This window comes from Mustela nigripes, chromosome 8 (genome assembly GCF_022355385.1).
Source record: "Mustela nigripes isolate SB6536 chromosome 8, MUSNIG.SB6536, whole genome shotgun sequence".
Classification (NCBI taxonomy): Eukaryota; Metazoa; Chordata; class Mammalia; order Carnivora; family Mustelidae; genus Mustela; species Mustela nigripes.
The window spans coordinates 28,976,227-28,989,935 of record NC_081564.1 but is presented as its reverse complement, the minus strand read 5'-3'; the positions used below and the strand labels follow the sequence as shown (position 1 = coordinate 28,989,935).

Sequence of the window (13,709 nt, the reverse complement as noted above, 5' to 3'; positions counted from 1 at the left end):
TTGTTATAATTTCTTCCTTAAATATTTGGTAGAACTGACAGGTAAAACTCTCTGGGCCTGGTACTTTTTTTCTTAGAAGGTTATTAATTGATTCATTTTCTTTAATACAACTATTCAGATTAGTTATTTTTCCTTCTGTGAGTTTAAGTTGATTGTTTTTTGTTTTTTTTCAGGAACTGGCCCATTTCCTCAAAGTTACCCGATCTTTGGGTTTAGAATTATTCATAATATTCCTCTGTGTTCCTTTTATTATTGTCTATGGGAGCAGTAGTAAAGGCCCCTTTTGCATTTCTGACATTAGTGATTTGTGTCCTCTCTTTTCTTTTTCTTTCTTTCTTTTTTTTTTTTTTTTATTTGACACAGAGATCACAAGTAGGCAGAGAGGCAGGCAGAGAGAGAGAGAGAGACAGAGAGAGAGGAGGAAGCAGGCTCACTGCCGAGCAGAGAGCCCGATGCGGGACTCGATCCCAGGACCCTGAGATCATGACCTGAGCCGAAGGCAGCAGCTTAATCCACTGAGCCACCCAGGCGCCCGAGTGTCCTCTCTTTTCTTAATTAGCCTGGCTACAAGTTCATTAATTTTATTGCTCTTTTCAAAGAACGAGCTTTTTATTTCATTGATTTTTCTCTGTCATTTTCTTGTTTTAAATTTCATGGATATCTGCTCTAATTTTTATGATTTATTGTCTTCTCCTTGCTTTGTATTATTTTACTTATTACTGCCTTATTATTATATTATTGTATTGCTATTTATTATTTATTTGCATCTGCTTTCTCATCTTTTTCTAGTTCCTGAAGGTAAAGTTTAAGTTTTTTATTTCAGGTCTTTCTTCTTTTCTAAAATATGCACTCTTGGGGCACCTGGGTGGCTCAGTTGGGTAAGCTGCAGACTCTTGATTGTGGCTCACATCATGATCCTGGGACAGGAGATTGAGCCCCACATCAGGGTCCATGCTCATCAGGGAGTCTGCTTGAAGATTCCTCTACCTTTCCCCCCACCCTCACTCTTGTTCTCTCTCTCAAATAAATAAATATGTAAGAAAAAGCAAAGGGAGGGGGCGCATGGGTGGCTCAGTTGGTTGGGAGCCTGCCTTTGGCTTGGGTCATGACCTAGGGCCTTGGGATCGAGCCCTGCATTAGAGCCCTCCCCCAGCAGGGAGCCTGTTTCTCCCTCTTTCTCTGCCTGCTGCTCTGCCTACTTGTGCTCTCTCTCAAATAAGTAAAATCTTTTAAAAAAACAAAAACAAAAACAAAGGGGTGTCTGGGTGGCAGTCTGTTAAGTGTCTGACTCTTGGTTTTGACTCAGGTAATGAATCTCAGGATCCTGAGATCAAGCCCTGTGTTTGGACTCCACTTTCAGTGCAGAGTCTGCTTAAGACTCTCACCCTCTGCCCCTCTCCCAAAAAAATAAACAAATTAATCTCTTTTTAGATTTTATTTACTTATTTGAATGGGGAGAGGCACGAGAGGGGAGAAGATCAGAGGGAGAAGCAGACTATCTGCGCAGGAGCCCAATGCAGGACTCAGTCATGGGACTCCAGGATCATGACCTGAGCCAAAGACAGGCACTTAACCAACTGAGCCACCCAGGTGCCCCAATAAATAAATCTTTTTAAAAATCATAGGAGTAAAATAAAATATATTCTCTGCTATAAATTTCCTTCTAAGCACTGTTTCTACTGCATCCCACAAATTTTTATAAATTACATTTTTGTTTTAATTTAATTAAATATTTTTGTAAGTCTCTTGTGACTTTTTCTCTGACCATATGTTGTTTAGAAGTGTGTGCTTCAGTCTCTGTTTGGGAGTTTTTTAGGTATATTTTTGTTGTTGTTGTCTATCGAACATTCAGGATTCAATGTTGTGGGCTTAAAGCATACTTTGTATGCTTTTTATCCTTTTAAATTTGTTAGAGTATGTTTTATGGCCCAGAATGTGGTCTTAGTGAATATTCTGTGTGATCTTGAGAAGAATGTGTATTCTGCTATTGTTATATTAAGTATCTTATAAATATCAACCAAATTCAAATGAATGATAGTACTGTTCGTTTGAGTAATTTGTTAACTGATTTTCTGTCAGCTGGATATGTCGGTTACTAATAGAGGTAAATTGAAATCTCCACTTATGGTTGTGGAGTTGTGGAGTTGTGTAGTTCTCCTTGTGGTTCTATCAGGTTTTGCCACATGTGTTTTATGCTTTTTTGTTAGGCATGTACATTAAGGAGTGCTATGTCTTCTTGGAAAATTGATCCTTTTATCATTATGTAATGTTCCTCTTTATTCTTAATACTTTTCCTTACTATGGTGTCCACTTTGTCTGAAAGTAATATAGCTACTCCAATTTTCTTTTAGTTAGAGTTAGCATGGCATGTAGGCATATGCTGGAGAGTTGCAAGTTTGGTTCCAGACCACCACAATAAATTTAATATTGCAATAAAGCAAGTCAAATGAATTTTTTCGTTTCCCAGTACATGTAAAAGTTGTTGACAACTACTGTAGCCTGTTAAGTGTCCAATAACAGCATTGTATCTAAGAAAAACAATATATATACCCTAATGGAAAAAATACTTCATTGTTACAAAATGCTAACCATCATCTGAGCTTTCAGCAAGTCATAATTTTTGCAAATGGAGGGTCTTGCCTCAATGCTAATGGTTTCTAACTGTTCTGGGTGGTGGTTGCTGGAGGTTGGGGTGGCTGTGGCGGCTGTGGCAATTTTAAGACAATGAAGTTTGCTACATCGGTTGACTCTTCCTTTTATGAACAATTTCTCTGTAGCAATGCCGTTTGCCAACATTTATACACAACACTTCTTTCAAAATTGAAGTCAATCCTCTCAAAACATGCCACTGTTTTATCAGCTAAGTTATGTAGTATTCTAAATCCTTTATTGTCTTTTCAACAACCTTTACAGCATCTTCTCTGGGAGTAGATTCCATTTCAAGAAACTTTCTCTGCTCCTCCATGAGAAGCAACTTCTCATCCATTAAGGTTTTCTCATGAGATTGCAGGAATTCAGGCACATCTTTAGGTTTCACTTCTAATTCTAGGTCTCTTGCTGTTTCCACCACATCTGCAGTTGCTTCCTCCACTGAAGTCTTGAACTGCTGAAAGTCATCCATGAGAATTGGAATCTACTTCTTCAAAACTCCTGTTCATGTTGCTATTTTGACCCTGTGAATCTTGAATGTTCCTATTGACATCTAGATGATGAATCCTTTTCAGAAAGTTTTCCATTTACTTTGTACAGATCCGTCACAGGAATCACTCTCATTGGCAGCTAGAGCCTTACAAAAAGTATTTCTTTAATAAAAAGAATTGAAAGTCAAAACTACTCTTGATCCATGGCCTGCATAACAGATGTTATGTTATCAGGCATGAAAGCAACATTAATTTCATATATCCGTATGAGAGCTCTTGGGTAACTGGGGGTATTGGCAATGAATAGTAATTTTTTTTTTTTAAGGTTTTTACTTATTTGACACAGAGATAGAGATCACAAGTAGGCAGAGCAGCAGGCAGAGGCAGAGGGAGAAGCAGGCTCTCCGCTGAGCAGAGAGCCTGATGTGGGGCTCAATCGCAGGCCCCTGGGAACAGGACCTGAGCTGAAGGCAGCTGCTTAACTGACTGAGCCACCCAGGTGCCCCTGAACAGTAATATTTTTAAAGGAATCTTTTTCAGAGCAGTAGGTCTCAACAATGAGCTTGAAATACTTAAAATATTTAGTAAACCACGCTATAAGCAGATATGCTCTCATCTAGGCTTTGTTGTTCCACTCATATAGGGTAAGGCAGAGTAGATTTAGCATAATTCTTAAGACCCTAGGATTTGGGGGTGGTAAATGAGCATTGGCTTCCACTGAAAGTCACTAGCTGCATTGGCCCCTAACAAGAGAGTTAGCCTGTTCTTTGAAGCCAGGCATGACTTCTCTCCAACTGTGAAAATCCTAGATAGCTTCTACTTTTTATTTTTTATTTTTTTAAGATTTTATTTATTTATTTGACAGAGATCACAAGTAGGCAGAGAGGGAAGCAGGCTTCCTGCGGAGCAGGGAGCCCGATGCGGGGCTCGATCCCAGGACCCTGAGATCATGACCCGAACCAAAGGCAGCAGCCCAAACCACTGAGCCACCCAGGCGCCCCAGCTTCTACTTTTTAAAACAAGGCTGTTTCATGTATATTGAAAATCTGCTGTTTAGTGTAGCCGCCTTCACTAATTATCTTAGCTAGATCTTCTCGACAACTTCCTGCCCCTTCTGCATTAGCACTTGAAGCTTCTCCTTGCACTTTTAGTTATGAAACCAGCTTCTTTCCTTCAAACTCATGAACCACCCTATGCTAGCTTCAAACTAGTTATTCTACTCCTGTTATACAAGAGCCATGTTGAACTGGTGGTAAGGTTTCGGGGAGGAGAGGCATTCTGTTATCACGTGAAAAATCTTTTTCAGTTGTTTTTGGACTGGTGACCCTGAGCTATGACCTTCAGAAGAATTCTGTAGTCTATGTAGGGTGGGGGTGTGGATGGGGGGGGCTAGGCTATAGTTGGTTAATTTCCCTGCCACTAAGTCACATGGGGTCTAGTAAAGTAGTTTCACTTGAAGGCAGACTTTTGTTAAGGAGAAGGGAACTCTGACTATGTTTCAATGGTTCTTTTTCCCCTCCACTAGCCCAAAGCACAGAGGGGATTTTTTTCATCCCTGATCTTCACCCGTGAAAGCCTGTTAGAGCTCCTGGAGGTAAAACCAACATAAGTGTGGGGACCCTCCTGCCACCAGACCCCCAAGAGTTTTGATTTACAAGCCAGCCCACACTCAGCCTCCAGCAGTGTACCAGTTACTTTAAGTCTTCCTTCCAGTTAGGGCTCCAGGGGCTTAGCTCCAGGTGCGTTCCGACTTTCTGTCTTCACCTGGCATCTCCAGTTTCCAGGGTGGTAGTTTGCCTTGTGATCTTACTTCTCTGATGAATCCAAGAAAAGTTGTAGATTTTCACTTTTTCAGCTTTCCTCATTAAGAATGAGAGTAATTGTGGCACCTGGGTGGCTCAATGGATTAAAGCCTCTGCCTTCGGCTCAGGTCATGATCCCAGGGTCCTGGGATCGAGCCCTGCATCGGGCTTTCTGCTCAGCAGGGAACCTGCTTCCTCCTGTCTCTCTGCCTGCCTGTCTGCCTGCTTGTGATCTCTTTCTGTCAAATAAATAAATAAATAAATCTTTAAAAAAAAAAAAAAAAGAATGAGAGTAATGACTTCCAAGCTCTTCACATGTTGGGGCAGAACCAAGAAGTTCTTTTTTACTATTTTTATTTATTAATTTTTGGTGATGAGTATGGATTTTATTAATTATTATAAACTTAGTAGTCATATGGAGTAGGCCATGGATGTCTGTGTTTGTGCAGGTTGAAAGAGCAAAACCTTGTGAAGGAGCTGAGGCCGCGGGACCTCCTGGAGAGCAGCAGTGACAGCGACGAAAAGGTCCCTGTGGCCAAGCCATCCTCGCTGTCCAAGCGAAAACTGGAGCTTGAGGTGGAAACAGTGGAAAAGAAGAAAAAAGGGCGGCCTCGGAAGGACTCTCGGCTCATGCCTGTGTCTCTGTCTGTCCAGGTGAGGCCAGTGGGCCCATGCAGTCTCCCCCAGCCCACCTTGGGAGCTCAGTGCTGGAATCTGCACGTGCCCGAGTGGGATAGGAGAGGTGGTGCATGCCACTGTGTGCCTCATCAGTGTGGGAACAATCGGCAGAAACTTGCAGGCCCCCACATCTGCCCTCAGCCCATTCAGAGTCCTTGACCAGTTCCCTGGGGTCAACTACTCATCTGGAAAGTGGGGGTCTTTATAGCATTCATCTGCACTTTCACCCTCACAGAGTAGGAGGAAACGCCTGGGGAACTTGCCTGGCTTCACCATTGGGTGACTCACCTTTACCTGACTTTGCCCTATGGTGCTGGGGCGGGGCTCAGAGACATTTCTCCTCTTGCAGTCCCCAGCTGCCCTGAATGCAGAGAAGGACGCCGTGTGTTTGTCTGTACCAGCACCTGCACTGAAACTACCCATGCCAGGCCCCCAGAGAGCATTCACCCTCCAGGTGAGCAGGCTTCCTACCCCTGCACACTCTGTCCACCATCCCCCTCTGTAAAACCTGCTTTTCAATGGTTCTCCATCACTTTCTGGGGGAAGTTATAGTTAATCAGAGCCAGATCAACGAGCCTCTTCCCCAGGGGCTTCCTTGCTGCCCCCACCTCGAATTTCTCTCCTCTATGCTTTGCTCTTATAGTCCTGCTGCCATCTTCTGGATGGCCAGCTCCTTCAAAACTTGTCTCAGGTATTCTTCTGGAAGCCTCCTTGAGCTCCACACTCCACCCTGGGCAGCCTTGGGCTTGGTACGGTTGGACTGCATGGTAATGGCCTACCTCCCCGTCATCCTCCCTTGCTGGCCCTGTCCCTGTCATCGTCGGGGCTATTTGAGTTCTTGAAGTAGAAGCTTATGACTGTGTGCTTATTCAAAACACACCTCTGAAACAAAGAATCCTTTATGTCCAGAAGCCTTCCATTCATTCCATCTAGCACCTGACCTTGGACATGCCTTAGGTTCATGCCTGTTATTCCTCAGCTCAGGTGCATGTCCTCAGAACACCTTCTAGGACCCCACATGGAGGTCACTTTCCACTGGGCACAACTGTCCCATGCATGCTGGTCTTCCTGGGACACCTGAGAGCTGATGTCAGCCCTTCCCACTGCAGGTCTTCTGGGCCTAAGGATAAGGACCCACGTGGTTTGTTCCTGTTGCTGTTGTGCATGGAAATAGGACACACAAACCCCCTTCCAAACCCTAGCCACCGCCCCCGCAACCCCCATCCAGGGCCTTTACCACTGAGTGCTGCATGGGGCTATTCTTGGTTTCCAGGAGTCTATAAACGGGTCTTTCCCAGTCACCCACTTTTGTGCCCACATGAGTACAAACTATTCAGCCATTCTGCCTGGGTTTTCCATATAGGCGTATCTAGTCCATGAGCTCCCTGGGCATAAGAGATGAGACCAAGCAAGCTCCCAGCCCTCGCCCTGCCCTAGGGGCCACACATCCAAATATCTAGCCTTCTTGTCCCACCCTGTTACTGCACACACTGCCACCCTCCTACTTACCAGCCAGTTCTGTCTGCCTCTCTGTCTTTCTCCTACTTTGGGCTCTCTGATCATCTCACCTGTCACATGACCCAAGTCTCAGTGGGCCCACCATCACCTGAAAAGACATTGTGTTTGCTTTCCTCCACCCAGGTGAGCTCCGATCCCTCCATGTACATTGAAGTGGAGAATGAAGTGACTGCCGTGGGGGGTGTGAAGCTAAGTCGTTTGAAGTGTAACCGGGAAGGGAAGGAGTGGGAGACAGTACTCACCAGCCGAATCCTCACTGCTGCCGGCAGCTGGTAAGGGTGAGGGTCTTTACCCAAACCAGCTTTTAATGTCAGACAAGCACCATGTGCTATGCTGTGTGGCCCTGTTACTGTCTGAGGCAGGAGGCATTGCCCTACATGCTAGCTTCCACAATGGCCTGTGCCATGCCTTGCTCTAGGCTAAGCATGTCTTCTCATCCCCCACAAAACCTAATACAGTCAGTATCATTATCACCATGTTATAGGTGGGGAAACTGTCTTTGAGGGTCAACCAAGGCAGGATTTCTACCCAGATGTTCTGATTCCCTTATCTGGCCATATTCCTAAAGTCTCAGGTTCCAGGCTGAACTCTGCCTGGCTCTCTCTAACATGGGATGATTCTTCCTCTGGTCCCCAGATTTTCATCTAAAGAAGTCACGATGGATTTCTGATTGTCCTGTGAGTCCGTAGCCCAGCCCTCTCCATATTCTGCACTTTGAGGGGAACCTTAACTCAGTGGTTAGTGTCCTAATGTCTTCCCATGGACTTCCAGGCCATGATGCCCTAGCGCTGTTTCACATGTGCTTGATCTGGAAAGAGGACCAGCATTTTCCTCAGGTGCCTGTTGAGGTGTAGGGTCTCTAGTCAGTACCGTGTCTTTGACTCTTAAAAGGATTTTACAAAGATAATTGGCTTAGATACAGTAACTTTAACTAAGCCCTTAGTTAGTTATCATAAGGCTGCACGTACAATGCTTTCAAAATGTCTGTGAGTACTTGACCTTCGATCTTAGGTCAGGTTCCCATGGACCCTGAGTGAGTGCATGGTGTTGCACTTAAAAGAAACCATAATTCTGTACCTCTTTTTCATTCTTTGCCAAGATAAGCAAACTGAGCTTCCTGATCCCAGGCACTCACAATGGGCAAATGGGCCTGTGTCCTGGGCCTTGCTGTGGGCTCTCCTTGGATTAGCATTAGTATGAGCTCAGTAAAGCTCAAGCAGCCCCTGAAAGAAAGAGAACACATTCTTCTTAATCAGAGGTTTCATTGAGACTAGGCTGCATCAGCCCTGCTGCCCCAGTCCTTGGACAAGGCCTCACCCACCTCTTACTTTGCTGCACCTGCTCAGAGGAAGGCCACAGCAGGCACGGGTCAAGCACAGACAGAGGGAAGGCTCTGCATTTCAGGGCTGCTGCCTCTGCCACAGCTCCTGATGATCATGACACCTGTCCCCTCTCTGCCTTTTCAGTGATGTGGTATGTGTCGCCTGTGAAAAGAGGATGCTGTCCGTGTTCTCCGCCTGTGGTCGCCGCCTCCTCCCTCCCATCCTCCTGCCATCCCCAATCTCCACTTTGCACTGCACGGGCTCCTACGTCATGGCGCTCACTGCTGCAGCCACGTTATCTGTCTGGTGAGAGGCAGGCCCAAGATGGGGTGGGCTCTAAGCAGGATGGGAGGGGGCTGTGCAGGTCCCCTCTCACTGCAGGGTAAGGAAGGCAGCAAAGGCGGCTACTCGGCAGACATGTCTTGGGGCCCTGCTGACCTGGGCATCTTAATGCCTGAGGAGCCCTGAGCAGTCAGTCACACATTGCTTGTGATAGCCACCCCGCACTGGAGGAGGAAGAGTGTGCAATGGAAGTGGCGCAAGCTGCCTGGCCCTGCTGCCATCGTTAGAGCATCCTGAAACCTCACGACAAATCACAATGCCTAATTGCATGTGCCAGGGTCCAGAAAGGGGATCTCGGCTGCCAGAGCATGGCCACGCTTCTCCCAGAGTTGGCATAGTGTTGGTGGCGGGACCCACAGCTGTTTCCTAGGCCCTCTGCTATAGACTTGTGCAGAGGTAGTGTAGTGACACATGGGAAGTAGAAGCCACTTCTAGTACAGAGCCCCTCTCCTCGAAGCAAGGGCTGGGTATGTACCAGGGACCATGGAGTGGTCTGATCATTGGGGCACATTGTGATGCTTTTACCCCTGCTGCAGAGTAAGCTATTCCCTTTCTCCCTCCTAGGGATGTTCACAGACAGGTGGTTGTGGTGAAAGAAGAATCTCTACACTCCATCTTGGCAGGTAACCTCAGCAGTGGACCTCCCCTTGTATGTTGGAGTTGGGGGAGGGCTTGGCAGCTTGGGTTCCTGACATGGAAGCACCCTGTTCAGCCTAGATGGAGAGCCAAGCTCTGGGCCCAGCCTGAGGCATTTCGTATTGTAGGAGACGTCAGTACGTTGTAGGACAATGCATTCTCTCCAGGGACATGTTTTAATGGGTCCCTGAGAGGTGACGAATAGCGTATGGATAGCAGCGAGACCAGCATGTGCAGAGTAGAGCAGTGACTGACTAGTTATGTATAAGAGTTAAGACACCTGGGGCACCTGGGTGGCTCAGTGGGTTAAGCCGCTGCCTTCGGCTCAGGTCATGATCTCAGGGTCCTGGGATCGAGTCCCGCATCGGGCTCTCTGCTTGGCAGGGAGCCTGCTTCCGCCTCTCTCTCTCTCTGCCTGCCTCTCTGCCTACTTGTGATCTCTCTCTGTCATATAAATAAATAAAATCTTTAAAAAAAAAAAAAAAAAAAGAGTTAAGACACCTGTTGCTAGGACTGTGGGAGCTGTGCTTTGCATTTCTCCTTAGGTGTGTATGCAGGCACCTGCTGATCAGAACACACCCAAGAACCCATTCTTGTGCTGTCTCCCCAGGAAGTGACATGACAGTGTCACAAATCTTGCTGACACAGCATGGAATCCCAGTGATGAATCTGTCTGATGGGAAGGCATACTGCTTTAATCCATCACTTTCTACATGGTAAGTAAGCCAGCTCCTGGCCCTACCCTTCTGGGAGAGTGTCCATCTGAGCTGGAACAAAAACAGTCAGGCCTGCCTGACTCGGCTTCTGACAGTCAAGCCCTGGAGTGGGTGCCATGGTGGCAGCCCTGCTGGACTCTGTCTGCTAGAGAAGAGAGAGAGTTCAAACTTGCCAGTACAGGCCCCACTGTCCCTGTAGGCAGGGATGCTTTCCTTCTACATTGTTTCCTGAGGTCACTTTGTTTGGAACAGGCATTTGAAAATTCTTAAGGTTGTCAATACACATTTCCAGCCTCACTTCCTTAGCCATTGTCAGCATAAGTGAGTCGGCTTCATAACAACTTCACCATCATTCCTCACTTCTTGTAGCTTAGCAGGAGCTAAGTAGTACTTCTGGATGACTTTGTAAATTAATGAGGTTGCATAGTCACTCACCGTGTGTCATGGTCTGTCTTTCCTCGGCCCATTTTGGAGTTTGGAGGCCTTTTCTGTATTTGCAAAATCTTTATTCCTCCAAGATTTTAATCCACATTTGTGAAGTGTGTACATTGTGTACCAGCCAATCAGAAATTCTTTTCTTCTGCCTGCACCTTTGGTCCATCATACCCAAACCAGCTGCCTTCCAGCCCTCTTCTGTTAAGAGTTGCCAGGCACAAGTTTATCCTCCCACTGAGATTTCTTTCTTGAGTTTAAAAAAGAAGGGTGAGGGGATGGGGAGCCGCTGCCCCTGGCTGGTTCAGTCATTAAAGTAAGCAACTCTTGATCTTACAGTTTTAAGTTCGAGCACTATGTTGGGTGTAGAGATTACTTAAAAATAAAATCTTAAGGGGTGCCCAGGTGGCTTAGTCAGTTAAGTGGCTGCCTTCGGCTCAGGTCATCATCCCAAGGTCCTGGAATTGAGTCCCACATTGGACTCCCTGCTCAGTGGAGAGCCTGCTTCTCCTTCTCCTCTGCCTGCCACTCTGCCTGCTTGAGTTCTCTCTCAATTAAATAAATTCTTTAAAAACAAAATTAAAATTTTAAAAAAGTAAAATTTAATCTTTAAAAAAAAGCCTCCCCATTCCCAGCTCTCCCAAATTGCAAACTTGTGTATTTTATGTGATTACTATAATAGTGGAAACAGACTGGAAACTTATAAGTTAAACTTAAATAAGTGGAAACTTATTTAAGAAGGGAAACGTTGGCCTGGTATTTTACAAATTCACCCAACTGTTTTTAAAGTGTGGCTGGAATGTTTTCAACAAAGATGTGAAAGGTCCCAAGAAGGTGAAAACTATCTGCTTGGGATGCTAGAGAGGCTCGGGAAGGCTAGCACCTGGCATTCCTGGACGCTTCCAAGGACCAGGCCGTATGGGCCCCCAGCAAGTGGGCATCCTGTGTACACTTCATACACAGGTTCCTGTCCTCAAGTTCTGAGACTATGGTACTAAGGTGGTCCCAGCAAGAACCCTGTTGATGACCTTCACCGTCATTGATTTTGCCTCATGAAACCTGTCCCTAAGGGCCCTGTGGGGAGAATGCAGTGCTACTTGGCCTCTGCTGACACTCTGGCAGAGAGTCATGTGGTACCTGCTCCTTGGCGGCCTCACCCCCAGCCTTTCTGGTGGACCTCCTGGTTTTTCTGACCTCTGCTCCTGCTGTTGCCTCCCCAGGAACCTGGTTTCTGACAAGCAGGACTCCCTGGCCCAGTGTGCGGACTTCAGGAGCAGCCTGCCTCCCCAGGATGCCATGCTATGCTCCGGACCTTTAGCCATAGTCCAGGGCCGTGCCTCCACGTAGGTGACTCAAGTGTGGGGGAGGTGGCTGGGTCATGCAAGCACAGTCCCACCCAGGCCTGCTCTCTGACTGCCCAGCCCTCTGCCTAACTGCTGCTTAGCACAAGTCGGCTCAAGGTGCCAAGGGTTGTGGGCCCACGTTGGGTAATATCTCAGGGTGCTAGGTCACAAGCCCTGTCACTTCAGGGCATAGATGGCGGTCTGAGGTGCTCTGAGTCATGGACACCGTGATGGGCAGTATTTGGGGTGGGGAGAAATGAGCTGCTGACCTGTCACCTCAGGCCTAGATATAGAAAGGACAGGTGGGATACACCTGGGGTGCTAGAGTGACCAGGAGGCCTGTCGCGGGACATGGGGACAGGTTAGCCAGCATGGTGTCGGACACCTGCCCCTTTACTGGCTCCTCACTGGGGCCCAGGGGCTCGAGGTAGCAGCCTCCTGACCCATGCAGTACCCACTGCCTCATGATGCTTGCTCTGCCGGTCTCTGCAGTTCAGGAAGACAGGCAGCCCGGCTCTTCTCCGTGCCTCATGTAGTGCAGCAGGAGACCACCCTGGCCTATCTGGAGAATCAGGTTGCGGCGGCACTCACCCTGCAGTCCAGCCATGAGTACCGCCATTGGCTCCTCCTCTACGCTCGGTACCTTGTGAATGAAGGTGAGGTTTCTTGCGGCCCTTCCATCTTCCTGGGACTGACTCAATTTCTGTCCCAACACGACCCTCCTGAAAGCCTGTGAATCAAGGCAAAGATGGCCCTCGCCCCATCTCTTAGCCTGAGCTATAATCAAGGCAGCTCAGCAGGCATCCAGCATTAGAGGCTCTGAGGCTCTGAATCAGGTAGGCCCTGAGGGCCAGAAGGTTTGAAGGTAGGAGGGGGTGGGGGCACAGGATGCTCAGATAGACATTCTCCAAAGGAGCAGATGAGATGCTCACACTCCTGCCCTCCCTCACACCCTGCATCCTCAGTGGTCAGCCGGTCACACCAGGGAAAGGCATCTTCTGGCAGCATCCAGTGAGCCTGTATTTCTCTTCCCCCAAGCCCCTCCTGGCCTGGAAGGGCCAGCCCATCCAGTGCCTTCCCATGGCCTTCCAGCCCAGCTTTCCCTGCCAGCACTTCCCTTCCCCAGTATCTTCCCCACCACCTCCTTTTGCCCATTTTGGCCAACAGAAAGCTTTGTTGAAAGAGGTGGCCATCCTGCTTTCAGGGCGACCTCCAATAAATAGCCTTTCATCTGTTTGCTAGGCATGTGTGGTGTTTTTCTTACCAGTCTTCCTCTTCCCTGAGCTTGGCCTCCAGGGTTGTGGCTTGGGAACCAGCCCTCCCAAAGCTCCCTGTGTTACCGCACAGCTCCAGGCCTGGTCACAGAGCAAGCAGCCTTCCCCACAGCCTTTCCTGGCCTTCCTGCTTTGCTTTTGACGACACCCTCCCTATTTTGTTTAAAATTTAGAGTACAGAAAAAGAGAAAAACATGCCAAACCCCTAAAAATGTTATTCCCAGAACTCAGACATGCCACATTGCCCCTGATGACATGTATATATACACCTCTGGTGACAACAGCCATGGCCGACCAACTCGAAGTCCCTTGCACCTCCCCAGCAGACTCCGTACAGGAGTTTAATTTTTCTCTTCCTGCCCAGTCTGTGTGTTTGCCCAGCCTGTGTGGTCACTGACTCTTCTGAATAATCAGTCTTCCCAAACCCATACCTTTGCTGGGATGCTCCTGTCCCATCTGGGCTTCATACCCCATTCCACTGGGGAGACTGCTCCCCTGGCCTCTCT

The 13,709-nt window shown here is 47.5% G+C and overlaps 1 protein-coding gene across 3 annotated transcripts in view; it reads left to right on the top strand.

The window, feature by feature from the left end:
• LOC132023424 (protein HIRA) overlaps nucleotides 1-13,709 on the top strand; it is an 85,008-nt gene that overhangs the window by 56,006 nt on the left and 15,293 nt on the right. For all 3 annotated transcript variants that reach the window (XM_059409055.1, XM_059409057.1, XM_059409056.1), the window contains 8 exons: nucleotides 5,392-5,596; nucleotides 5,970-6,074; nucleotides 7,262-7,410; nucleotides 8,605-8,766; nucleotides 9,367-9,425; nucleotides 10,049-10,154; nucleotides 11,807-11,929; nucleotides 12,422-12,585. In XM_059409055.1, coding sequence (XP_059265038.1) covers nucleotides 5,392-5,596; nucleotides 5,970-6,074; nucleotides 7,262-7,410; nucleotides 8,605-8,766; nucleotides 9,367-9,425; nucleotides 10,049-10,154; nucleotides 11,807-11,929; nucleotides 12,422-12,585 — 1,073 coding nt within the window. The remainder of the gene's footprint in view (nucleotides 1-5,391; nucleotides 5,597-5,969; nucleotides 6,075-7,261; nucleotides 7,411-8,604; nucleotides 8,767-9,366; nucleotides 9,426-10,048; nucleotides 10,155-11,806; nucleotides 11,930-12,421; nucleotides 12,586-13,709) is intronic.